The sequence below is a fragment of the Oncorhynchus kisutch genome, unplaced genomic scaffold (assembly GCF_002021735.2).
Source record: "Oncorhynchus kisutch isolate 150728-3 unplaced genomic scaffold, Okis_V2 scaffold3917, whole genome shotgun sequence".
Lineage (NCBI taxonomy): Eukaryota > Metazoa > Chordata > Actinopteri > Salmoniformes > Salmonidae > Oncorhynchus > Oncorhynchus kisutch.
The window spans coordinates 224,659-252,433 of record NW_022265862.1 but is presented as its reverse complement, the minus strand read 5'-3'; the positions used below and the strand labels follow the sequence as shown (position 1 = coordinate 252,433).

Sequence of the window (27,775 nt, the reverse complement as noted above, 5' to 3'; positions counted from 1 at the left end):
CCGAGTCGCCTGTCTGTTGCTCTGCCGAGTCGCCTGTCTGTTGCTCTGCCGAGTCGCCTGTCTGTTGCTCTGCCGAGTCGCCTGTCTGTTGCTCTAAGGAAGCCAGGCTAAGCCCTTCCAACAGAAGGAAATGATCACAAGCATCAAATCAAATGTATTTATATAGCCCTACTTACATCAGCTGATATCTCAAAGTGCTGTACAGAAACCCAGCCTAAAACCCCAAACAGCAAGCAATGCAGGTGTAGAAGCACGGTGGCTAGGAAAAACTCCCTAGAAAGGCCAATACCTAGGAAGAAACCTAGAGAGGAACCAGGCTATGTGGGGTGGCCAGTCCTCTTCTGGCTGTGCCGGGTGGAGATTAAAACAGAACATGGCCAAGATGTTCAAATGTTCATAAATGACCAGCATGGTCGAATAATAATAAGGCAGAACAGTTGAAACTGGAGCAGCAGCACTGTCAGGTGGAAGTTGAAACTGGAGCAGCAGCATGGCCAGGTGGACTGGGGACAGCAAGGAGTCATCATGTCAGGTAGTCCTGGGGCATGGTCCTAGGGCTCAGGTCAGTTGAAACTGGAACAGCAGCATGGCCAGGTGGACTGGGGACAGCAAGGAGTCATCATGTCAGGTAGTCCTGGGGCATGGTCCTAGGGCTCAGGTCCTCCGAGAGAAAGAAGGAGAGAATTAGAGAACGCACACTTAGATTCACACAGGACACCGAATAGGACAGGAGAAGTACTCCAGATATAACAAACTGACCCCAGCCCCCCGACACATAAACTACTGCAGCATAAATACTGGAGGCTGAGACAGGAGGGGTCTGGAGACACTGTGGCCCCATCCGAGGACACCCCCGGACAGGGCCAAACAGGAAGGATATAACCCCACCCACTTTGCCAAAGCACAGCCCCCACACCACTAGAGGGATATCTTCAACCACCAACTTACCATCCTGAGACAAGGCTGAGTATAGCCCACAAAGATCTCCGCCACGGCACAACCCAAGGGGGGGGCGCCAACCCAGACAGGATGACCACAACAGTGAATCAACCCACTCAGGTGATGCACCCCTCCCAGGGACGGTATGAGAGAGCCCCAGTAACCCAGTAAGTCAGCCCCTGTAATAGGGTTAGAGGCAGAGAATCCCAGTGGAAAGAGGGGAACCGGCCAGGCAGAGACAGCAAGGGCGGTGCGTTGCTCCAGAGCCTTTCCGTTCACCTTCCCACTCCTGGGCCAGACTACACTCAATCATATGACCCACTGAAGAGATGAGTCTTCAGTAAAGACTTAAAGGTTGAGACCGAGTTTGCGTCTCTGACATGGGTAGGCAGACCGTTCCATAAAAATTGAGCTCTATAGGAGAAAGCCCTGCCTCCAGCTGTTTGCTTAGAAATTCTAGGGACAATTAGGAGGCCTGCGTCTTGTGACCGTAGCGTACGTGTAGGTATGTACGGCAGGACCAAATCAGAGAGATAGGTAGGAGCAAGCCCATGTAATGCTTTGTAGGTTAGCAGTAAAACCTTGAAATCAGCCCTTGCTTTGACAGGAAGCCAGTGTAGGGAGGCTAGCACTGGAGTAATATGATCAAATTTTTTGGTTCTAGTCAGGATTCTAGCAGCCGTATTTAGCACTAACTGAAGTTTATTTAGTGCTTTATCCGGGTATCCGGAAAATAGAGCATTGCCGTAGTCTAACCTAGAAGTGACAAAAGCATGGATTAATTTTTCTGCATCATTTTTGGACAGAAAGTTTCTGATTTTTGCAATGTTACGTAGATGGGAAAAAAGCTGTCCTCGAAATGGTCTTGATATGTTCTTCAAAAGAGAGATCAGGGTCCAGAGTAACGCCGAGGTCCTTCACAGTTTTATTTGAGACGACTGTACAACCATTAAGATTAATTGTCAGATTCAACAGAAGATCTCTTTGTTTCTTGGGACCTAGAACAAGCATCTCTGTTTTGTCCGAGTTTAATAGTAGAAAGTTTGCAGCCATCCACTTCCTTATGTCTGAAACACATGCTTCTAGCGAGGGCAATTTTGGGGCTTCACCATGTTTCATTGAAATGTACAGCTGTGTGTCATCCGCATAGCAGTGAAAGTTTACATTATGTTTTCGAATAACATCCCCAAGAGGTAAAATATATAGTGAAAACAATAGTGGTCCTAAAACGGAACCTTGAGGAACACCGAAATTTACAGTTGATTTGTCAGAGGACAAACCATTCACAGAGACAAACTGATATCTTTCCGACAGATAATTGCCGTAATTACCGTGTAGACCAATTTGGGTTTCCAATCTCTCCAAAAGAATGTGGTGATCGATGGTATCAAAAGCAGCACTAAGGTCTAGGAGCACGAGGACAGATGCAGAGCCTCGGTCCGATGCCATTAAAATGTCATTTACCACCTTCACAAGTGCCGTCTCAGTGCTATGATGGGGTCTAAAACCAGACTGAAGCATTTCGTATACATTGTTTGTCTTCAGGAAGGCAGTGAGTTGCTGCGCAACAGCCTTCTCTAAAATTTTTGAGAGGAATGGAAGATTCGATATAGGCCGATAGTTTTTTATATTTTCTGGGTCAAGGTTTGGCTTTTTCAAGAGAGGCTTTATTACTGCCACTTTTAGTGAGTTTGGTACACATCCAGTGGATAGAGAGCCGTTTATTATGTTTAACATAGGAGGGCCAAGCACAGGAAGCAGCTCTTTCAGTAGTTTAGTTGGAATAGGGTCCAGTATGCAGCTTGAAGGTTTAGAGGCCATGATTATTTTCATCATTGTGTCAAGAGATATAGTACTAAAACACTTGATCCTAGGTCCTGGCAGAGTTGTGCAGACTCAGGACTGAGGTTTGGAGGAATACGCAGGTTTAAAGAGGAGTCCGTAATTTGCTTTCTAATAATCATAATCTTTTCCTCAAAGAAGTTCATGAATTTATCACTGCTAAAGTGAAAGTCATCCTCTCTTGGGGAATGCTGCTTTTTAGTTAGCTTTGCGACAGTATCAAAAAGGAATTTCGGATTGTTCTTATTTTCCTCAATTAAGTTAGAAAAATAGGATGATCGAGCAGCAGTAAGGGCTCTAAAAAAAAGCATCTGGTGGAACAGAACAAGAAACAGGGAAGGTGGATAATGAAGAGGGGAGTCTCATCTACCCTCTCTCTCTCTCCCACCCTAGTTTACCCTATCTCTCTCTCTCCCACCCTAGTCGACCCCCTCTCTCTCTCCCACCCTAGTCTACCCCCTCTCTCTCTCCCACCCTAGTCGACCCCCTCTCTCTCCCACCCTAGTCTACCCCCCCTCTCTCTCTCCCACCCTAGTCTACCCCCTCTCTCTCTCCCACCCTAGTCTACCCTCTCTCTCTCTCTCCCACCCTAGTCGACCCCCTCTCTCTCTCCCACCCTAGTCTACCCTCTCTCTCCCTCCCACCCTAGTCTACCCTCTCTCACCCTAGGTCTACCCTCTCTCTCTCCCACCCTAGTCGACCCCTCTCTCTCTCTCCCACCTAGTCGACTCCCTCTCTCTTCCCCCCTAGTCGACTCTCTCTCTCCCACCCTAGTCGACCCTCTTCTCTCTCTCCCACCCTAGTCGACCCTCTCTCTCTCTCCCACCCTAGTCTACCCCCTCTCTCTCTCCCACCCCTAGTCTACCCTCTCTCTCCCACCCTATCTACCCTCTCTCTCTCTCCCACCCTAGTCTACCCCCTCTCTCTCTCCACCCTAGTCTACCCCCTCTCTCTCTCCCACCCTAGTCTACCCCCTCTCTCTCCCACCCTAGTCTACTCTCTCTCCCTCTCTCTCTCCCACCCTAGTCTACTCTCTCTCTCTCCCACCCTAGTCTACTCTCTCTCTCTCCCACCCTAGTCTACTCTCTCTCCCTCTTTCTCTCTCCCACCCTAGTCTACTCTCTCTCTCCCACCCTAGTCTACTCTCTCTCTCTCCCACCCTAGTCTACCCTCTCTCTCTCCCACCCTAGTCTACCTCTCTCTCTCTCCCACCCTAGTCTACCCACCCTAGTCGACCCTCTCCCTCTCTCTCTCTCACCCTAGTCGACCCTCCCTTCCTTTTCTGTTGCAGATGTGAATGTTCTACTTTAACTCCTTCCTCTCTGTAGAAGCCAAGTCTTTTCTACTTCTCACCTTCTCTTTTTGCGGAAGTTTCTATTCCCCCCCCCCCCCCCGGCCTCACCCCTCCCTCCCACGGCCTCACCCCTCCCTCTGTTCCTCTTTTTGCGGAAGTCTCTATTTTCTCCCTCCCCGCTCCCTTCAGCCCCGTCTCTTTTTTGCAGAAGTTTGTTTTCCCTCACCCCTCCCTCTGTTCCTCTTTTTGCGGAAGCAACTTTTTCTACCTCCTTCTCGTCTACAGAAGTGTCTGTTCTCTCTCCGGTCACTCTGTCGGTAGCTTTCGCGTCGACTGGCCAGAGTCCGCGAGCTGTTCTCTCCACTCATCTCTCCTTCCGTATCATCCCTCCATCTCAGGGTAAGTACACGTTCTCTCGGCTGACCGGACAAGTCCAGACATGTCTGGTTGGTTCTACTGATTAACAGACACAACCAGGCAGAAACCTTTCTTTTTTTCTTCAACGCAAAACAATGAAAACTACGAGGAAAAGTTGATGACACGTTTTCAACGTTGTGTAATGAAGGAGGCAGGACTCGAACCTTCGACCTTTCTAGCCCGAGCGCGCGCACACACTCTCACCGGCCAAGTGCGCGCACACACTCTCACCGGCCAAGCGGCGTGCACACTCACCGGCCAAGCACGCGCACTGTCGTGGCTGCAAGGGTCCGATCCCACTTCTGACACCAGTGTAATGAAACAGGCAGGGAAGCAGGACTCGGACCCTCGACCTTTCTTGGCCGAAAGTCCAGCGCGCGCTATAAGCGGCACAGTCGATATCCGCTCTTATAAACCCCCCCAGGGTCGTTACAGTAGAGAGGGAGAGATAGAGAGTACACACAGTGTGCCATCACAGCAGCAAGATTTGTGACCTGTTGCCACGAGAAAAGGGCAACCAGTGAAGAACAAACACCATTGTAAATACAACCCATATTTATGCTTATTTATTTTATCTTGTGTCCTTTAACCATTTGTACATTGTCAACACTATATATATATATAATATGACATTTGTAATGTCTTATTGTTTTGAAACACACTGTATGTGTAATGTTTACTGTTCATTTTGATTGTTTATTTCACTTTATATATTCACTTTTATATATTATCTACCTCACTTGCTTTGGCAATGTTAACACATGTTTCCCATGCCAATAAAGCCCTTGAATTGAATTGAGGCCGCAGCAGATAGAGGGGACGTTGTTCCAGCTGCAGTGTCGCCGCTGTTCTGTGGAGTCAGACACGCCAGCTTTACGTTAGTCCGGGAACCATGGCAATGACAGTTGGTTAGCTAGCGTGTCGCCGCTGTTCTGTGTGGAGTCAGACACGCCAGCTTTACGTTAGTCCGGGAACCATGGCAATGACAGTTGGTTAGCTAGCGTGTCGCCGCTGTTCTGTGTGGAGTCAGACACGCCAGCTTTACGTTAGTCCGGGAACCATGGCAATGACAGTTGGTTAGCTAGCGTGTCGCCGCTGTTCTGTGTGGAGTCAGACACGCCAGCTTTACGTTAGTCCGGGAACCATGGCAATGACAGTTGGTTAGCAACATCCCTTATTGAAGATGTAGCGGACAACTTTAAACAGACCGTTTCCTGTTGTTACAAGGCTACGTTGTGTTGATGTGTTATATACAGTGTGTGTGTTTGACTTGTATCATTCATTTCAAGCCACAGGGGCTCAGTCTAACACAACCTAGACCTGACTGTATCTCTGACTCTCTGTCAGTCTCTCCAATTCAATTCAAGGGCTTTATTGGCATGGGAAACATGTGTTAACATTGCCGAAGCAAGTGAGGTAGATAATATATAAAGTGAATATATAAAGTGAAATAAACAATAAAAATGAACAGTAAACATTACACATACAGAAGTTTCAAAACAATAAAGACATCTCTTTCTCTGAAGTGTTCAGTTAGATGGTGATTTTATTACCAATTTAAAGTGTGTGATGTTGCAGTCTTGTGCAAAACATATATTTTTATATTCAACAGGAACTACAGAGGCCTCTCATTGGCTCATCTCACTTTCTGGTTCTGCATTGTCCCGATTTGGTTATGGCTTACCACAGCTTCTTGCTCGAGCCAATCAGCTGCCACTCCTGGAACAAGGACCGGACCCGTGAGTAGGACACTCTCTCTGATTGGTCAATAGGACTTCCTCACTTACAGAAGTAGAAACCCAACTCAGATGGTGTTGAACAGGAACTCACAAAGCTGAGTTGTAAGTGAAGTTAATTTGATATTCATTACAGGTAGTATTGAAACACACCAAGATAACTGAAATTGATCCAAGTTAAAAAAATATATATTTCTTTTAAAAACAGGCTTAAGTTGAGTGAGTCTGACGGGGGGCTGTGATTGGCTCCCATGTGGCTGGAGGTATTTCCTGTTGTAGCGAGAGGGGTGTGATTGGCTCCCATGTGGCTGGAGGTTTTTCCTGTTGTAGCGAGAGGGGGTGTGATTGGCTCCCATGTGGCTGGAGGTATTTCCTGTTGTAGCGAGAGGGGTGGTGTTCTGGGTCTATCAGAGAGAGACGACTCAGTGTTCTACAGAGCTCAGGAAACTAACTCCATATTTGGGTTGTTTCGATCTGAGTCTTCGGTTTCTGCTCAAAATGGATGGTGGGTCTGGGCAGAGCACACAGACACACACACGCGCGCACACAACCACAGTGTGTGAGTCATACAAACAGGAACAGGAGGTGAACTGGCGGTTTTCAATTCTGACACGAGAGAAACACGCTGAGAGGCAGACAGACACGCTGAGAGGCAGACAGACACGCTGAGAGGCAGACAGACACGCTGAGAGGCAGGCAGACACGCTGAGAGGCAGACAGACAGACACATAGATGTGAGAGTGTGACCTTGCTTCCCACGCTATACTGTTGCAAACACACTCACTCACACGAACCAACAGCCCTCTGAATATAATGTAATCTCTCCCTATAGAGATTGATCTGATGTATATAGTGTGATCTCTCCCTATAGAGATTGATCTGATATATAGTGTGATCTCTCCCTATAGAGATTGATCTGATATATAGTGTGATCTCTCCCTATAGAGATTGATCTGATGTATATAGTGTGATCTCTCCCTATAGAGATTGATCTGATGTATAGTGTGATCTCTCCCTATAGAGATTGATCTGATGTATAGTGTGATCTCTCCCTATAGAGATTGATCTGATATATAGTGTGATCTCTCCCTATAGAGATTGATCAGATATATAGTGTGATCTCTCCCTATAGAGATTGATCTGATATATAGTGTGATCTCTCCCTATAGAGATTGATCTGATATATAGTGTGATCTCTCCCTATAGAGATTGATCTGATATATAGTGTGATCTCTCCCTATAGAGATTGATCTGATATATAGTGTGATCTCTCCCTATAGAGATTGATCTGATGTATATAGTGTGATCTCTCCCTATAGAGATTGATCTGATGTATAGTGTGATCTCTCCCTATAGAGATTGATCTGATGTATAGTGTGATCTCTCCCTATAGAGATTGATCTGATGTATAGTGTGATCTCTCCCTATAGAGATTGATCTGATATATAGTGTGATCTCTCCCTATAGAGATTGATCTGATATATAGTGTGATCTCTCCCTATAGAGATTGATCTGATATATATAGTGTGATCTCTCCCTATAGAGATTGCTCTGATGTATATAGTGTGATCTCTCCCTATAGAGATTGATCTGATGTATATAGTGTGATCTCTCCCTATAGAGATTGATCTGATGTATAGTGTGATCTCTCCCTATAGAGATTGATCTGATGTATATAGTGTGATCTCTCCCTATAGAGATTGATCTGATATATAGTGTGATCTCTCCCTATAGAGATTGATCTGATATATAGTGTGATCTCTCCCTATAGAGATTGCTCTGTGTCCCAACAACCATGATGTCCACATCTATAAGAAGGACGGGACCAAGTGGATCAAGATTCATGAACTGAAGGAGCACAACGGACAGGTCACAGGTGAGACACCTTATAGAGGCATTTATTAGAGAGTTCTTGTTTCTGGCCTAACTCTCTATGCCGCCCCCCCCTCCCATCTCTCTAGGTATAGACTGGGCTCCAGACAGTAACTCTATGCCCCCTCCCCCCCTCCCATCTCTCCAGGTATAGACTGGGCTCCAGACAGTAACTCTATTCCCCCCTCCCATCTCTCCAGGTATAGACTGGGCTCCAGACAGTAACTCTATGCCCCCCCCCTCCCATCTCTCCAGGTATAGACTGGGCTCCAGACAGTAACTCTATGCCCCCCCCCCCCCCCTCCCATCTCTCCAGGTATAGACTGGGCTCCAGACAGTAACTCTATGCCCCCCTCCCATCTCTCCAGGTATAGACTGGGCTCCAGACAGTAACTCTATACCCCCTCCCTCCCATCTCTCCAGGTATAGACTGGGCTCCAAACAGTTACTCTATGCCCCCCCCCTCCCATCTCTCCAGGTATAGACTGGGCTCCAGACAGTAACTCTATGTCCCCCCCCCTCCCATCTCTCCAGGTATAGACTGGGCTCCAGACAGTAACTCTATGCCCCCCTCCCATCTCTCCAGGTATAGACTGGGCTCCAGACAGTAACTCTATGCCCCCCTCCTCCCATCTCTCCAGGTATAGACTGGGCTCCAGACAGTAACTCTATGCCCCCCTCCCATCTCTCCAGGTATAGACTGGTCTCCAGACAGTGACTCTATCCCCCCCTCCCATCTCTCCAGGTATAGACTGGGCTCCAGACAGTAACTCTATGCCCCCCCACCCCCCCCCCATCTCTCCAGGTATAGACTGGGCTCCAGACAGTAACTCTATGCCCCCCCCCTCCCATATCTCCAGGTATAGACTGGGCTCCAGACAGTAACTCTATTCCCCCCCCTCCCATCTCTCCAGGTATAGACTGGGCTCCAGACAGTAACTCTATGCCCCCCCCTCCCATCTCTCCAGGTATAGACTGGGCTCTAGACAGTAACTCTATGCCCCTCCCATCTCTCCAGGTATAGACTGGGCTCCAGACAGTAACTCTATGCCCCCCCCTCCCATCTCTCCAGGTATAGACTGGGCTCCAGACAGTAACTCTATGCCCCGCCCCCCCTCCCATCTCTCCAGGTATAGACTGGGCTCCAGACAGTAACTCTATGCCCCCCCTCCCCCCCCATCTCTCCAGGTATAGACTGGGCTCCAGACAGTAACTCTATGCCCCCCCCCCCTCCCATCTCTCCAGGTATAGACTGGGCTCCAGACAGTAACTCTATGCCGCCCCCCCCCCTCCCATCTCTCCAGGTATAGACTGGGCTCCAGACAGTAACTCTATGCCCCCCCCCCTCCCATCTCTCCAGGTATAGACTGGGCTCCAGACAGTAACTCTATGCCCCCCCCCCCCTTCCATCTCTCCAGGTATAGACTGGGCTCCAGACAGTAACTCTATGCCCCCCCCCCTCCCATCTCTCCAGGTATAGACTGGGCTCCAGACAGTAACTCTATGCCCCCCCCCTCCCATCTCTCCAGGTATAGACTGGGCTCCAGACAGTAACTCTATGCCCCCCCCCCCCTCCCATCTCTCCAGGTATAGACTGGGCTCCAGACAGTAACTCTATGCCCCCCCCCCTCCCATCTCTCCAGGTATAGACTGGGCTCCAGACAGTAACTCTATGCCCCCCCCTCCCATCTCTCCAGGTATAGACTGGGCTCCAGACAGTAACTCTATGCCCCCCCCCCTCCCATCTCTCCAGGTATAGACTGGGCTCCAGACAGTAACTCTATGCCCCCCCCTCCCATCTCTCCAGGTATAGACTGGGCTCCAGACAGTAACTCCATGCCCCGCCCCCCCCCCCCTCCCATCTCTCCAGGTATAGACTGGGCTCCAGACAGTAACTCTATGCCCCCCCCCTCCCATCTCTCCAGGTATAGACTGGGCTCCAGACAGAAACTCTATGCCCCCCCCCCCTCCCATCTCTCCAGGTATAGACTGGGCTCCAGACAGTAACTCTATGCCCCCCCCTCCCATCTCTCCAGGTATAGACTGGGCTCCAGACAGTAACTCTATGCCCCCCCCCCCTCCCATCTCTCCAGGTATAGACTGGGCTCCAGACAGTAACTCTATGCCCCCCCCCTCCCATCTCTCCAGGTATAGACTGGGCTCCAGACAGTAACTCTATGCCCCGCCCCCCCCCCCCCCCCCCCCTCCCATCTCTCCAGGTATAGACTGGGCTCCAGACAGTAACTCTATGCCCCCCCCTCCCCCCCATCTCTCCAGGTATAGACTGGGCTCCAGACAGTAACTCTATGCCCCCCCCCCCCCCCCCCCCCTCCCATCTCTCCAGGTATAGACTGGGCTCCAGACAGTAACTCTATGCCCCCCCCCCCCCCCTCCCATCTCTCCAGGTATAGACTGGGCTCCAGACAGTAACTCTATGCCCCCCCCCCCCTCCCATCTCTCCAGGTATAGACTGGGCTCCAGACAGTAACTCTATGACGGCCCCCCCTCCCATCTCTCCAGGTATAGACTGGGCTCCAGACAGTAACTCTATGCCCCCCCCCCCCCCTCCATCTCTCCAGGTATAGACTGGGCTCCAGACAGTAACTCTATGCCCCCCCCCTCCCATCTCTCCAGGTATAGACTGGGCTCCAGACAGTAACTCTATGCCCCCCCCCTCCCATCTCTCCAGGTATAGACTGGGCTCCAGACAGTAACTCTATGCCCCCCCCCTCCCATCTCTCCAGGTATAGACTGGGCTCCAGACAGTTACTCTATGCCCCCCCCCCCCCCCCCTCCCATCTCTCCAGGTATAGACTGGGCTCCAGACAGTAACTCTATGCCCCTCCCATCTCTCCAGGTATAGACTGGGCTCCAGAGAGTAACCGTATCGTGACCTGTGGGACGGATCGTAACGCGTATGTCTGGTCTCTGAAGGGGGAGGTGTGGAAGCCCACCCTGGTCATCCTCCGTATCAACCGGGCTGCTCGCTGTGTCAGCTGGTCTCCCAAGGAGAACAAGTTCGCTGTGGGCAGCGGGTCACGCCTCATATCCATCTGCTACTTTGAACAGGAGAATGACTGGTGAGGACTAGACAGGACTGGGTTTAACTATATCTGTTATAGAGAATGACTGGTGAGGACTAGACAGGACTGGGTTATATCTGTTATAGAGAATGACTGGTGAGGACTAGACAGGACTGGGTTTAACTATATCTGTTATAGAGAACAGGAGAATGACTGGTGAGGACTAGACAGGACTGGGTTTAACTATATCTGTTATAGAGAATGACTGGTGAGGACTAGACAGAACTGGGTTATATCTGTTATAGAGAACAGGAGAATGACTGGTGAGGACTAGACATGACTGGGTTTAACTATATCTGTTGTAGAGAATGACTGGTGAGGACTAGACAGGACTGGGTTTAACTATATCTGTTATAGAGAATGACTGGTGAGGACTAGACAGGACTGGGTTTAACTATATCTGTTATAGAGAATGACTGGTGAGGACTAGACAGGACTGGGTTTAACTATATCTGTTATAGAGAATGACTGGTGAGGACTAGACAGGACTGGGTTTAACTATATCTGTTATAGAGAATGACTGGTGAGGACTAGACAGGACTGGGTTTAACTATATCTGTTATAGAGAATGACTGGTGAGGACTAGACAGGACTTGGTTATATCTGTTGTAGAGAACAGGAGAATGACTGGTGAGGACTAGACAGGACTGGGATTAACTATATCTGTTATAGAGAATGACTGGTGAGGACTAGACAGGACTTGGTTATATCTGTTGTAGAGAACAGGAGAATGACTGGTGAGGACTGGACAGGACTGGGTTTAACTATATCTGTTGTAGAGAACAGGAGAATGACTGGTGAGGACTAGACAGGACTGGGTTTAGCTATATCTGTTATAGAGAACAGGAGAATGACTGGTGAGGACTAGACAGGACTGGGTTTAACTATATAACTGTTTCAGTTTTGTTCCCTATGTAACAGGCTCTGTCCTAAATAACATCCTAGTCCCTGTCCTAAATACCATCCTAGTCCCTGTCCTCAACACCATCCTAGTCCCTGTCCTCAACACCATCCTAGTCCCTGTCCTAAATAACATACTAGTCCCTGTCCTAAATACCATCCTAGTCCCTGTCCTATGTAACAGGCTCTGTCCTAAATACAATCCTAGTCCCTGTCCTCAACACCATCCTAGTCCCTGTCCTAAATAACATCCTAGTCCCTGTCCTCAACACCATCCTAGTCCCTGTCCTCAACACCATCCTAGTCCCTGTCCTAAATACCATCCTAGTCCCTGTCCTAAATACCATCGTAGTCTCTGTCCTAAATACCATCCTAGTCTCTGTCCTAAATACCATCCCCTTCCCTGTCCTAAATACCATCCTAGTCTCTGTCCTAAATACCATCCTAGTCCCTGTCCTATGTAACAGGCTCTGTCCTCAATACCATCCTAGTCCCTGTCCTAAATACCATCCTAGTCCCTATCCTAAATACCATCCTAGTCCCTGTCCTCAATACCATCCTAGTCCCTGTCCTCAATACCATCCTAGTCCCTGTCCTATGTAACAGGCTATGTCCTAAATACCATCCTAGTCCCTGTCCTAAATACCATCCTAGTCCCGGCCCTCAATACCATCCTAGTCCCGGCCCTCAATACCATCCTAGGCCCTGTCCTAAATACCATCCTAGTCCCTGTCCTCAAATACCATCCTAGTCCCTGTCCTCAAAACCATCCTAGTCCCTGTCCTCAATACCATCCTAGTCCCTGTCCTCAATATCATCCTAGTCCCTGTCCTCAATACCATCCTAGTCCCTGTCCTCAATACCATCCTAGTCCCTGTCCTCAATACCATCCTAGTCCCTGTCATATGTAACAGGCTCTGTCCTCAATACCATCCTAGTCCCTGTCCTAAATACCATCCTAGTCCCTGTCCTATGTAACAGGCTCTGTCCTCAATACCATCCTAGTCCCTGTCCTCAATACCATCCTAGTCCCTGTCCTCAATACCATCCTAGTTGCTGTCCTCAATACCATCCTAGTCGCTGTCCGAGAATACCATCCTAGTCCCTGTCCTCAATACCATCCTAGTCGCTGTCCGAGAATACCATCCTAGACCCTGTCCTCAATACCATCCTAGTCCCTGTCCTCAATACCATCCTAGTCCCTGTCCTCAATACCATCCTAGTCGCTGTCCTCAATACCATCCATGGTGCTTCCTTCAACCAGGTTTCAACCATATCTCAACCCTGTTATTCCCAGGTGGGTCTGTAAGCACATCAAGAAGCCGATCCGTTCCACCGTCCTCAGTCTGGACTGGCATCCTAACAACGTGCTGCTGGCGGCTGGATCCTGTGACTTCAAATGCAGGTAGAGAGAGAGAGACCGTCAGAGACCATGTTTCAGCCTCATCAGTAGAGGGAGAGAGAGACCCTCAGAGACCATGTTTCAGCCTCATCAGTAGAGAGTGAGAGAGAGACCGTCAGAGACCATGTTTCAGCCTCATCAGTAGAGACGGAGACTGTCAGAGACCATGTTTCAGCCTCATCAGTAGAGAGAGAGACAGACCGTCAGAAACCATGTTTCAGCCTCATCAGTAGAGAGAGACAGACCGTCAGAAACCATGTTTCAGCCTCATCAGTAGAGAGAGACAGACCGTCAGAGACCATGTTTCAGCCTCATCAGTAGAGAGAGACAGACCGTCAGAGACCATGTTTCAGCCTCATCAGTAGAGAGAGAGAGACAGACCGTCAGAGACCATGTTTCAGCCTCATCAGTAGAGAGAGAGAGAGAGAGAGAGAGAGAGAGCGAGACCGTCAGAGACCATGTTTCAGCCTCATCAGTAGAGAGAGAGAGACAGACCGTCAGAGACCATGTTTCAGCCTCATCAGTAGAGAGAGAGAGAGAGACCGTCAGAGACCATGTTTCAGCCTCATCAGTAGAGACGGAGAACGGCAGAGACCATGTTTCAGCCTCATCAGTAGAGAGAGAGAGACCGTCAGAGACCATGTTTCAGCCTTATCAGTAGAGAGACAGACCGTCAGAGACCATGTTTCAGCCTCATCAGTAGAGAGAGAGAGAGACCGTCAGAGACCATGTTTCAGCCTCATCAGTAGAGAGAGAGAGACCGTCAGAGACCATGTTTCAGCCTCATCAGTAGAGAGAGAGACCGTCAGAGACCATGTTTCAGCCTCATCAGTAGAGAGAGAGACCGTCAGAGACCATGTTTCAGCCTCATCAGTAGAGAGAGAGACCGTCAGAGACCATGTTTCAGCCTCATCAGTAGAGAGAGACCGTCAGAGACCATGTTTCAGCCTCATCAGTAGAGAGAGAGACCGTCAGAGACCATGTTTCAGCCTCATCAGTAGAGAGCGAGACAGACCGTCAGAGACCATATTTCTCTACCTAATTCTCTTCACTCCCCCCTTAATATATTATCCCCCCCTCTCTCTCCCCCAGGGTGTTCTCGGCCTACATCAAGGAGGTAGAGGAGAAGCCCGGACCCACAGTGTGGGGGTCTAAGATGCCCTTTGGAGAGGTGCTGTTTGAGTCCGGGCCCTCAGGGGTGTCTGGGGGGGCTGGAGATGGGGCAGGAGGGGGATGGGTCCACGGGGTCTGTTTCTCCCACAGTGGGAACCGCCTTGCCTGGACGTCACATGACTCGACTGTGGCGATCGCAGAGGGAGGCAAGACCAGCACGTAAGGAGAGAGAACACTGATCTATGTTTATTCTGGTATCAGCAGTCGGATCTCTCTGTGTGTATTCTGGTATCAGCAGTCTGATCTCTCTGTGTGTATTCTAGGATCAGCAGTCTGATCTCTCTGTGTGTATTCTAGGATCAGTAATCTGATCTCTCTGTGTTTTCTAGGATCAGTAGTCTGATCTCTCTCTGTGTGCATTCTAGGATCAGCAGTCTGAGCTCTGAGACCCTTCCTCTGCTGTGTGTCAGCTTTATCACTGAGAACAGCCTGGTGGCCGCTGTGAGTACACACACACACACACACACACACCCCCACACACACACACACACACACACACACACACACACACCCTCTCTCTCTCCTGTGTCTGTCTCACTGTGTCTCTCTCTCTCCTGTGTCTGTCTCACCGTTTGTCTCTCCTCTCTCTCCTGTGTCTGTCTCACTGTGTGTCTCTCCTCTCTCTCTCCTGTGTCTGTCTCACTGTGTATCTCTCTCTCCTGTGTCTGTCTCACTGTGTGTCTCTCCTCTCTCTCCTGTGTCTGTCTCACTGTGTGTCTCTCCTCTCTCTCCTGTGTCTGTCTCACTGTGTGTCTCTCCTCTCTCTCCTGTGTCTGTCTCACTGTGTGTCTCTCTCTCCTGTGTCTGTCTCACTGTGTGTCTCTCTCTCCTGTGTCTGTCTCACTGTGTGTCTCCTCTCTCTCCTGTGTCTGTCTCACTGTGTGCCTCTCCTCTCTCTCCTGTGTCTGTCTCACTGTGTGTCTCTCCTCTCTCTCCTGTGTCTGTCTCACTGTGTGTCTCTCCTCTCTCTCCTGTGTCTGTCTCACTGTGTGTCTCTCTCTCCTGTGTCTGTCTCACTGTGTGTCTCTCTCTCCTGTGTCTGTCTCACTGTGTCTCTCTCTCTCCTCTCTCTCCTGTGTCTGTCTCACTGTGTGTCTCTCTCTCTCCTCTCTCTCCTGTGTCTGTCTCACTGTGTGTCTCTCTCCTCTCTCCTGTGTCTGTCTCACTGTGTGTCTCTCTCTCCTGTGTCTGTCTCACTGTGTGTCCCTCTCTCTCCTCTCTCTCCTGTGTCTGTCTCACTGTGTCTCTCCTCTCTCTCCTGTGTCTGTCTCACTGTGTGTCTCCTGTGTCTGTCTCACTGTGTGTCTCCTCTCTCTCCTGTGTCTGTCTCACTGTGTCTCCTCTCTCTCCTGTGTCTGTCTCACTGTGTCTCTCTCTCCTGTGTCTGTCTCACTGTGTCTCTCTCTCCTGTGTCTGTCTCACTGTGTGTCTCTCCTCTCTCTCCTGTGTCTGTCTCACTGTGTGTCTCTCTCTCCTGTGTCTGTCTCACTGTGTGTCTCTCCTCTCTCTCCTGTGTCTGTCTCACTGTGTGTCTCTCCTCTCTCTCCTGTGTCTGTCTCACTGTGTGTCTCTCTCTCCTGTGTCTGTCTCACTGTGTGTCTCTCTCTCCTGTGTCTGTCTCACTGTGTGTCTCCTGTGTCTGTCTCACTGTGTGTCTCCTCTCTCTCCTGTGTCTGTCTCACTGTGTCTCTCTCTCCTGTGTCTGTCTCACTGTGTGTCTCTCCTCTCTCTCCTGTGTCTGTCTCACTGTGTGTCTCTCTCTCCTGTGTCTGTCTCACTGTGTGTCTCTCCTCTCTCTCCTCTCTCTCCTGTGTCTGTCTCACTGTGTCTCTCTCCTCTCTAGGGTCATGACTGCTACCCGGTACTGTTTGTGTATGACGGTACTAAGGGCTCAGTAACGTTCGGAGGGAAGCTGGACGTTCCCAAGCAGACGTCTCAGAGAGGGATCAGCGCCAGGGAACGCTTCCAGAACCTGGACCGCCGAGCCACCTCGTCTGAGACCACCGAGCAGGGCCTGGAGAGTCTGCACAAGAACAGCATCAGGTGGGGGTGTATCTGTGTATTTCTGGGGTCGTAATGACTAAATGTGTGTGTGTGTGTGTGTGTGTGTCTGGGTTCATAATGACTGTGTATTTCTGGAGTCGTAATGACTGTGTCTGTGTATTTCTGGGGTTGTAATGACTGTGTCTGTGTGTATTTCTGGGGTCGTAATGACTGTGTCTGTGTGTATTTCTGGGGTCGTAATGACTGTCTGTGTGTATTTCTGGGGTCGTAATGACTGTGTCTGTGTGTATTTCTGGGGTCGTAATGACTGTGTCTGTGTGTATTTCTGGGGTCGTAATGACTGTCTGTGTGTATTTCTGGGGTCGTATTGACTGTGTCTGTGTGTATTTCTGGGGTCGTAATGACTGTGTCTGTGTGTATTTCTGGGGTCGTAATGACTGTGTATTTCTGGGGTCGTAATGACTGTGTATTTCTGGGGTCGTAATGACTGTGTATTTCTGGGGTCGTAATGACTGTGTATTTCTGGGGTCGTAATGACTGTGTATTTCTGGGGTCGTAATGACTGTGTATTTCTGGGGTCGTAATGACTGTGTATTTCTGGGGTCGTAATGACTGTGTATTTCTGGGGTCGTAATGACTGTGTATTTCTGGGGTCGTAATGACTGTGTATTTCTGGGGTCGTAATGACTGTATTTCTGGGGTCGTAATGACTGTGTATTTCTGGGGTCGTAATGACTGTGTGCTAACTGTCTCTTTCTATTTCAGTCAGATCTCTGTGCTGGAGGGAGGGAAGAGTAAATGTTCCACGTTCTGTACCACTGGGATGGACGGAGGAATGGTCACATGGGACGTCAAGGTACACACACACACTACACACACACACTACACACACACACAGTCTGACACGTTACTGTACCACTGGGATGGACGGAGGAATGGTCACATGGGACGTCAAGGTACACACACACACTACACACACACACTACACACACACACAGTCTGACACGTTACTGTACCACTGGGATGGACGGAGGAATGGTCACATGGGACGTCAAGGTACACACACTACACACTACACTACACACACACACAGTCTGACACGTTACTGTACCACTGGGATGGACGGAGGAATGGTCACATGGGACGTCAAGGTACACACACACACTACACACACACACAGTCTGACACGTTACTGTACCACTGGGATGGACGGAGGAATGGTCACATGGGACGTCAAGGTACACACACTACACGCTACACTACACACACACACAGTCTGACACGTTACTGTACCACTGGGATGGACGGAGGAATGGTCACATGGGACGTCAAGGTACACACACACACTACACACACACACAGTCTGACACGTTACTGTACCACTGGGATGGACGGAGGAATGGTCACATGGGACGTCAAGGTACACACACACACTACACACACACACAGTCTGACACGTTACTGTACCACTGGGATGGACGGAGGAATGGTCACATGGGACGTCAAGGTACACACACACACTACACACACACTACACACACACTACACACACACACTGTCTGACACGTTACTGTACCACTGGGATGGACGGAGGAATGGTCACATGGGACGTCAAGGTACACACACACACTACACACACACACACACAGTCTGACACGTTACTGTACCACTGGGATGGACGGAGGAATGGTCACATGGGACGTCAAGGTACACACACACTACACACACACTACACACACACACAGTCTGACACGTTTCTGTACCACTGGGATGGACGGAGGAATGGTCACATGGGACGTCAAGGTACACACACACACTACACACACTACACACACACACAGTCTGACACGTTACTGTACCACTGGGATGGACGGAGGAATGGTCACATGGGACGTCAAGGTACACACACACACTACACACACACACAGTCTGACACGTTACTGTACCACTGGGATGGACGGAGGAATGGTCACATGGGACGTCAAGGTACACACACACACTACACACACACTACACACACACACAGTCTGACACGTTACTGTACCACTGGGATGGACGGAGGAATGGTCACATGGGACGTCAAGGTACACACACACACACACTACACTACACACACACAGTCTGACACGTTACTGTAGTTGTGCCTTGTCACCGTCGTCATGACTTCTGGAATAGTTGTGCAGTGAAGAGACGATGTCTAAATATCATCTACTACTGTTCCCAGAGTCTGGAGTCTGCCCTGAAGGATCTCAAGATCCTCTTCTTCTGTTCCCAGAGTCTGGAGTCTGCCCTGAAGGATCTCGAGATAGTCTGATACCATGATCCTCTTCTTCTGTTCCCAGAGTCTGGAGTCTGCCCTGAAGGATCTCAAGATAGTCTGATACCAGCCGACCAGCCGACCAGCCGGGATATGAAGAAATCTCACCTCTTTGCCTTTCTGCTTCTCTGCGTCTGTCTGTCTCAGCTGCTGCTGGAGACATCTCCTTTCTGTCTGTCTCTGTTGAGCATCTGCTCGAAGCACGGCAGCCATGACAACGACGTCTGCATTCCACATGGCACCCTGTTCTTTTTATATAGGTAGACCAGGACCCATAGGACACCATTTGAGACACATCTTGTTTGTTTTTGTTCTATCTTCTTATCATCTTTGTTTTAGAATCCAGAATCCAGGAAATGCTTCAGGTGTTCTGTTCTGTTCCGTCAGGTGTTCTGTTCCGTCAGGTGTTCTGTTCTGTCAGGTGTTCTGTTCCGTCAGGTGTTCTGTTCTGTTCCGTCAGGTGTTCTGTTCCGTCAGGTGTTCTGTTCCGTCAGGTGTTCTGTTCTGTCAGGTGTTCTGTTCTGTCAGGTGTTCTGTTCTGTCAGGTGTTCCGTCAGGTGTTCTGTTCTGTCAGGTGTTCTGTTCTGTCAGGTGTTCCGTCAGGTGTTCTGTTCCGTCAGGTGTTCTGTTCTGTCAGGTGTTCTGTTCCGTCAGGTGTTCTGTTCTGTCAGGTGTTCTGTTCCGTCAGGTGTTCTGTTCTGTCAGGTGTTCTGTCAGGTGTTCTGTTCTGTCAGGTGTTCTGTTCTGTCAGGTGTTCTGTTCTGTCAGGTGTTCTGTTCTGTCAGGTGTTCTGTTCTGTCAGGTGTTCTATACTGATAGTTGTACCTGGACATACAGCTGTGTTCTTAAGATTCACTTTGGCTTCTGGAATTAGTTTACTTGGATTTTAGTTTTGATGTTCACACATTAATTTGTTGGATTTACAGCACAGGACCAAGAAAAAAATTATATCTAAACTTGAGATTTTTCACTTCAAATAAAAAAATTAAAAGTAAAAATAAAATTGAATGGACTAATAACCCTTAGATGACAGGTTTTGATACTGACAGGTTTTGATACTGCAGTCAGTGCAGTAAGTGCAGTCGATGGTATTTTGGACGTAGTAATTTCAGAATAACTGCAGTTAGACTGCTCTCTGACCGCCATCTTTTTTTCGTAACGGGAAATGATTCTGAATTGTAATTAATTTGGTTGGAGGCAGGTGATTAGTTTACTGTGTTGATGTATTATATCTGTGGTAAGTTGCAGGTGCCTACAGGGTTAAAAAACAAAACAAAAAGCCATTCAGCCAGTTTTGAAAAGTGGAAACAGGACATTCTGCTCCGATGAACTCCGTTATCAAGTGTCGATATATTAGAGCGCAACTGTTCGCTAAAGGACTTATTATAGTAGGACGCGTCAGAGTGGAAGGCTACAGCAGGTATATAATCATGAAGAAAGCCAAGCAGCGGTACCTGTTAAATGCTTATGCTGGTCATAATATGCATTTTAATAAATGATTTACTATCATAGACGGTGTGTGTGTCTGTCCAAGTGTTTGATAAGACTGATCTGACGTCAACTAGTAACTGTTATGAAAATGTGTCCGAGTTTCAGACCGCAGTTTTTATATAAACTTTTCACGTAGATCATTCAGACACTTAAATTCAGAGCTGTTGTGTTCAGGTGTCGGACTCGCGCCATCTAGCGGCCACATTCAGTACGTAGATAAAACCAAAAGTCTTGGTTGTAGATGTTGGGTTCAAGCTTTGCTGGACGCGTTTTTATGTTAAATATTACGACACATGATGATGTTGACAGAAATTCCCACTTGCTGCTGTAGCCGTTTTGTTCTAGAAAATAAAGAGAAAGAACCAACTATTCTCCAACCCGGTATCTCTGGTCGCTTAAAACATCATCATGACTTGGGTGCAGATTGAACCGTTACCGAATCCGGTAAAAAAAATATATATTAATAATAATAATAATGGGAAAAAAATAGTAAAAAAATAGTTAAAATATATATATATTAAATATATATTTTAAATATATATATTTTTTTTTTCTTCCGCGACGCAGGAAGACTGTTTTCCCTAGAAACCGTTTACATCGTTCGCACTTCCGGGTGTTGCCTGCTATGAATCACGCGCATTATCGTCGCTGCAGCACCTTCGGCATCCCGCATACTCACCAGTCGGTGATCACCAGCAGCATCAGGTTTAGATGTCTTTTAGATATCTAGTAGCAACACACCGCTGGAATCAAGACGGTCGAGGAAAAAGCGCTGCTGAAACACACAACTCTGAAGACATATTTTTTATCGTTACACCCACGTCTCTCTACTGTTGCTTTTTTCCCCCCTTCACATTTTAAATGAATCTTGTAAGGTATGTCGTTTTGGGTTTTTATAAATTGCACCTAAATGTGTAAACATCGCGACTCCCAGTTAATAGACGTTGTATCAACGTTTAGAATGTGTTGGTTTGATAAGCCGAACAGACCGATATCGCCCAATAACCAGCGGTGATGTTTCTAACCTATTTGGGACTCCCTGTGACTGCTGTCCTGAATTAGTTGGGTTTTATGTAACGCTATTATTAGGTACAATAGTGTAACGACCCTGGGTTTATAAGCGCGGATATCGAGGCTGCCGCTGGAGCTTTTGCCGATAGCGATAGCGCCCTGGACTTCGGGCTAGAAGGTCGAGGGTTCGAGTCCTGCTCCCCGCCGTTTCATTACAATATGATATGATAATAATACAATGATCATACACTGTTGGAATGATTGAATGTCTGAGTTGGGTCTACGTCGCTCGGGAGCTGATCTGTTTTACAGTAGAATAACGAATACCGATTATGGTCCTTATCGATAATACCGGACCCCCTCTACTGCCACGCCGGAACCCGAAAGGACCGCGCAGGGACGTGTGACTTCTACTACTCTATTTTATATCAGTTTCCTTGTATAGGCTGCACTACCATGGCTAAGTTGTTTCCATGAGTTTCTGATTTAAAGTAGTTATATCATCAGATGACAACATCAGACTGATGCATTTACACCAGTTGAATTTTCCTAGGGGGGGGGGGGGTGCTTACCCCAGTTTTGTCAGTAAGCAGGGTGGTTGTGTACATCTGACTATTGGTGGAGTGGATAGTTCAATCAATGTTAGCCTAGGTCGCTGTGTGTGTGTGTGTGTGTGTGTGTGTGTGTGTGTGTGTGTGTGTGTGTGTGTGTGTGTGTGTGTGTGTGTGTGTGGTGTGGTGTGTGTGTGAAACGGTGAGAGGAGATGACAGATAGGTAGTTGTATTGTTACTGGCTTGCTGTACGACTACACCACTTTGTCTTGAAGCAGACAGGTCTGGACACACTGACTACAGACAGACAGACAGGCAGACAGGTCTGGACACACTGACTACAGACAGACAGACAGGTCTGGACACACTGACCACAGACAGACAGGTCTGGACACACTGACTACAGACAGACAGGTCTGGACACACTGACTACAGACAGACAGGTCTGGACACACTGACTACAGACAGACAGGTCTGGACACACTGACTACAGACAGACAGGTCTGGACACACTGACTACAGACAGACAGGTCTGGACACACTGACCACAGACAGACAGGTCTGGACACACTGACCACAGACAGACAGGTCTGGACACACTGACTACAGACAGACAGGTCTGGACACACTGACTACAGACAGACAGACAGGTCTGGACACACTGACTACAAACAGACAGACAGGTCTGGACACACTGACTACAAACAGGCAGACAGGTCTGGACACACTGACTACAGACAGGCAGACAGGTCTGGACACACTGACTACAGACAGGCAGACAGGTCTGGACACACTGACTACAGACAGACAGGTCTGGACACACTGACTACAGACAGACAGACAGGTCTGGGCACACTGACTACAGACAGACAGACAGGTCTGGACACACTGACTACAGACAGACAGGTCTGGACACACTGACTACAGACAGGTCTGGACACACTGACTACATACAGACAGACAGGTCTGGACACACTGACTACAGACAGACAGACAGGTCTAGGCACACTGACTACAGACAGGCAGACAGGACACTGCAGTCAGAAAGAGTGTCACACACAGAGTCTGGACTAGGGGTAGCCCTGCTGGGCTTTGGCTCTGTGATCTGTTGGTCTGGCCTGGCTATGTGTGTGTGTGTGTGTGGCCTGGGGCTCAGGTCATTAACAGACAGCTTGATAACCTAATTAACAGAACTGCCAGCTGTCTGTATAGGGAGGGATGGATGGAGGAGGGAGGGATGGATGGAGGAGGGGGGGATTGATGGAGGGAGGGATGGATGGAGGAGGGAGGGATGGATGGAGGGAGGGATTGATGGAGGGGAGGGAGGGATGTGGGGAGGGATGGAAAGAGGGGGTAGAGCGAGATGAAAAGAGAGAGGGTAGAGAGAGGTGGAAAGACAGAGAGAGGGTAGAGATGGAGAGAAAGAGGTAGAAAGAGAGGGTAGAGATGGAGAGAAAGAGGTGGAAAGAGAGAGAGAGGGTAGAGATGGAGAGAGAGAGGTGGAAAGAAAGAGAGAGGGAGAGAGAGAGGTGGAAAGAAAGAGAGAGGTGGAAAAAGAGAGAGAGGGTAGAGATGGAGAGAGAGAGGTGGAAAGAGAGAGAGAGGGTAGAGATGGAGAGAGAGAGGTGGAAAGAGAGAGAGGGTAGAGATGGAGAGAGAGGTGAAAAGAGAGAGAGGGTAGAGATGGAGAGAGAGAGAGGGGTAGAAATGGAAAGAGAGAGCGATTCAGGCCAGTTGCTGTGTGTTTAGAGACTGGAGAGAGACAACCTCAACCTACTTTATAGTGTTTAGAGACTAGAGAGAGACAACCTCAATCTACTTTATAGTGTTTAGAGAGAGACAACCTCAACCTACTTTATAGTGTTTAGAGACTAGAGAGGGACAACCTCAACCTATTGTATAGTGTTTAGAGACTGGAGAGAGACAACCTCAACCGACTTTATAGGGACGAGGGTGATGTTGCTGTACCTAGGGGAAGCTGATCCCAGGTCTGTACCTAGGGGAAGCTGATCCTAGGTCTGTTCCTAGGGGAAGCTGATCCTAGGGGAAGCTGATCCTAGGTCTGTACCTAGGGGATGCTGATCCCAGGTCTGTACCTAGGGGAAGCTGATCCTAGGTCTGTACCTAGGGGATGCTGATCCTAGGTCTGATCCTAGGGGATGCTGATCCTAGGTCTGTACCTAGGGGATGCTGATCCTAGGTCTGTACCTAGGTCTGTACCTAGGGGAAGCTGATCCTAGGTCTGTACCTAGGGGAAGCTGATCCTAGGTCTGTACCTAGGGGATGCTGATCCTAGGTCTGATCCTAGGGGATGCTGATCCTAGTTCTGTACCTAGGGGATGCTGATCCTAAGTCTGTACCTAGGTCTGTACCTAGGGGAAGCTGATCCCAGGTCTGTACCTAGGGGATGCTGATCCTAGGTCTGTACCTAGGGGAAACTGATCCCAGGTCTGTACCTAGGGGATGCTGATCCTAGGTCTGATCCTAGGGGATGCTGATTCTAGGTCTGTACCTAGGGGATGCTGATCCTAGGTCTGTACCTAGGGGATGCTGATCCTAGGTCTGTACCTAGGGGATGCTGATCCTAGGTCTGTACCTAGGGGATGCTTATCCCAGGTCTGTACCTAGGGGATGCTGATCCTAGGTCTGATCCTAGGGGATGCTGATTCTAGGTCTGTACCTAGGGGAAGCTGATCCCAGGTCTGTACCTAGGGGATGCTGATCCTAGGTCTGTACCTAGGTCTGTACCTAGGGGAAGCTGATCCTAGGTCTGTACCTAGGGGATGCTGATCCTAGGTCTGATCCTAGGGGATGCTGATTCTAGGTCTGTACCTAGGGGAAGCTGATCCCAGGTCTGTACCTAGGGGAAGCTGAGAAGGAGACGGGGATGGAGGGAGAGGGTGATGGATCTGGGAGTGAGGAGATGGGGATGGAGGGAGAGGGTGATGGATCTGGGAGTGAGGAGATGGGGATGGAGGGAGAGGGTGATGGATCTGGGAGTGAGGATAAGGAGACGGGATGGAGGGAGAGGAGAGATGGATCTGGGAGTGAGGAGACGGGGATGGAGGGAGAGGAGAGATGGATCTGGGAGTGAGGGGATGGAGGGAGAGGGTGATGGATCTGGGAGTGAGGAGAAGGGGATAGAGGGTGATGGATCTGGGAGTGAGGAGAAGATGGAAGAAAAGAGCGAAGAGGAGGGTTTCGGGGGTTTCCATGGCTACAGTGACATCACCACACTACAGCTACTTCGTGTGTGAGAGAGACAGACCTCTTATTTCTGCCTCAGTCGATCCATGGTTATTTGCAGTTGCCAGGCAACTGTAGTCATGGCAAAAAGCACGTTTCTGAGAGAGAGAGATTCCAGAACTCTGAAAGAACATCTCTGATTGCCATCAATCAGACAAAACAAACACAGACTGATGGAGGGAGGTGGAGAGAGAGAACAAACAGACTGATGGAGGGAGGTGGAGAGAGAGAACAAACAGACTGATGGAGGGAGGTGGAGAGAGAGAACAAACAGACTGATGGAGGTAGAGAGAGAGAACAAACAGACTGATGGAGGTAGAGAGAGAGAACAAACAGACTGATGGAGGTAGAGAGAGAGAACAAACAGACTGATGGAGGGAGGTAGAGAGAGAGAACAAACAGACTGATGGAGGGAGGTGGAGAGAGAGAACAGACAGACTGATGGAGGTGGAGAGAGAGAACAAACAGACTGATGGAGGGAGGTGGAGAGAGAGAACAGACAGACTGATGGAGGTGGAGAGAGAGAACAAACAGACTGATGGAGGGAGGTGGAGAGAGAGAACAAACAGACTGATGGAGAGAGGTAGAGAGAGAGAACAAACAGACTGATGGAGGTGGAGAGAGAGAACAAACAGACTGATGGAGGTGGAGAGAGAGAACAAACAGACTGATGGAGGGAGGTGGAGAGAGAGAACAAACAGACTGATGGAGGGAGGTGGAGAGAGAGAACAAACAGACTGATGGAGGGAGGTGGAGAGAGAGAACAAACAGACTGATGGAGGGAGGTGGAGAGAGCGAACAAACAGACTGATGGAGGGAGGTGGAGAGAGAGAACAAACAGACTGATGGAGGGAGGTGGAGAGAGAGAACAAACAGACTGATGGAGGGAGGTGGAGAGAGAGAACAAACAGACTGATGGAGGTGGAGAGAGAGAACAAACAGACTGATGGAGGTGGAGAGAGAGAAACAGACTGATGGAGGTGGAGAGAGAGAACAAACAGACTGATGGAGGGAGGTGGAGAGAGAGAACAAACAGACTGATGGAGGGAGGTGGAGAGAGAGAACAAACAGACTGATGGAGGGAGGTGGAGAGAGAGAACAAACAGACTGATGGAGGGAGGTGGAGAGAGAGAACAAACAGACTGATGAGGGAGGTGGAGAGAGAGAACAAACAGACTGATGGAGGTGGAGAGAGGGAACAAACAGACTGATGGAGGGAGGTAGAGAGAGAACAAACAGACTGATGGAGGGAGGTGGAGAGAGAGAACAAACAGACTGATGGAGGTGGAGAGAGAGAACAAACAGACTGATGGAGGGAGGTGGAGAGAGAGAACAAACAGACTGATGGAGGGAGGTGGAGAGAGAGAACAAACAGACTGATGGAGGGAGGTGGAGAGAGAGAACAAACAGACTGATGGAGGGAGGTGGAGAGAGAGAACAAACAGACTGATGGAGGTAGAGAGAGAGAACAAACAGACTGATGGAGGGAGGTGGAGAGAGAGAACAAACAGACTGATGGAGGGAGGTGGAGAGAGAGAACAAACAGACTGATGGAGGGAGGTGGAGAGAGAGAACAAACAGACTGATGGAGGTAGAGAGAGAGAACAAACAGACTGATGGAGGGAGGTGGAGAGAGAGAACAAACAGACTGATGGAGGTAGAGAGAGAGAACAAACAGACTGATGGAGGGAGGTGGAGAGAGAGAACAAACAGACTGGTGGAGCGAGAGAAAATGAGGGTGGGAGAGAGGGGATGAATAGAGAGGGAGAGGGGCAGTATCATTTAATAATATAGTGTCAGTAATGTTACATGAATGAGTAGTATCATTTAATAATATAGTGTCAGTAATGTTACATGAATGAGTAGTATCATTTAATAATATAGAGTCAGTGATGTTACTATATGAATGAGTAGTATCATTTAATAATATAGAGTCAGTGATGTTACTATATGAATGGCTGACTGGCTGACTGTCTGATTGGCTGACTGTCTGACTGTCAGAGCGCTGACTGTCTGATTGGCTGACTGTCTGATTGGCTGACTGTCTGATTGGCTGATTGGCTGACTGTCAGAACGCTGATTGTCTGACTGTCTGATTGTCTGACTGTCTGATTGGCTGACTGTCTGACTGTCTGATTGGCTGACTGTCTGATTGTCTGACTGTCTGATTGGCTGACTGTCTGATTGGCTGACTGGCTGACTGTCTGATTGGCTGACTGTCTGATTGGCTGATTGGCTGACTGTCTGATTGGCTGATTGTCAGACCGCTGATTGTTCTGTTTGTTGTCTGTTCTGAATTCCAGATTTATGAATAACAGAGTTCCGTCCAATAAGAGGTATCAACCCACAGACTATGAACATGCTGCAAACTGTGCTACACACGCGGTGAGACACACACACACACACACACACACACACACACACACACAGAGGTATCAACCCACAGACTATGAACATGCTGCAAACTGTGCTACACACGCGGTGAGACACACACACA

At 48.9% G+C, this 27,775-nt stretch overlaps 2 protein-coding genes across 4 annotated transcripts in view; both read left to right on the top strand.

Annotated features, from left to right (window-relative positions):
* The first annotated feature begins 4,207 nt into the window (after positions 1-4,207).
* On the top strand, positions 4,208-20,492 carry LOC116372103 (actin-related protein 2/3 complex subunit 1B). 3 transcript variants are annotated; one of them, XR_004209119.1, is made up of 11 exons: positions 4,245-4,474; positions 6,105-6,231; positions 8,000-8,104; positions 10,958-11,180; positions 13,381-13,488; positions 14,578-14,817; positions 15,024-15,099; positions 16,502-16,701; positions 17,428-17,518; positions 19,005-19,417; positions 19,525-20,492. XR_004209119.1 is itself a non-coding variant. In XM_031821192.1 (10 exons), the coding sequence occupies exons 2-10, from the start codon at positions 6,168-6,170 to the stop codon at positions 19,041-19,043; spliced, it is 1,146 nt and encodes a 381-aa protein (XP_031677052.1). In that variant the 5' UTR covers positions 4,208-4,474; positions 6,105-6,167; the 3' UTR covers positions 19,044-20,492. The 3 variants fall into 3 exon arrangements, 2 of the variants coding, with proteins under 2 accessions (XP_031677052.1, XP_031677051.1); XM_031821192.1 differs by having other exon boundaries at positions 4,208-4,474; positions 19,005-20,492; XM_031821191.1 differs by lacking the exons at positions 19,005-19,417; positions 19,525-20,492 and adding an exon at positions 18,887-18,997.
* A 601-nt stretch (positions 20,493-21,093) lies between these two features.
* LOC116372101 (monocyte to macrophage differentiation factor 2-like) overlaps positions 21,094-27,775 on the top strand; it is a 66,718-nt gene continuing 60,036 nt past the window's right edge. Inside the window, 2 exon segments of the mRNA XM_031821190.1 lie at positions 21,094-21,345; positions 27,582-27,663. Of these exon segments, the coding sequence (XP_031677050.1) occupies positions 21,332-21,345; positions 27,582-27,663 (96 nt within the window). The 5' untranslated portion in view covers positions 21,094-21,331.

Excerpts from the sequence above, each read along its gene's own strand:
- LOC116372103 (XM_031821191.1), top strand. The coding sequence starts at position 6,168 with ATGGCTTACCACAGCTTCTTGCTCGAGCCAATCAGCTGCCACTCCTGG. Across the intron at positions 8,105-10,957 it reads GCACAACGGACAGGTCACAG|GTATAGACTGGGCTCCAGAG; the intron begins GTGAGACACCTT and ends CCATCTCTCCAG. Across the intron at positions 11,181-13,380 it reads TTTGAACAGGAGAATGACTG|GTGGGTCTGTAAGCACATCA; the intron begins GTGAGGACTAGA and ends TGTTATTCCCAG.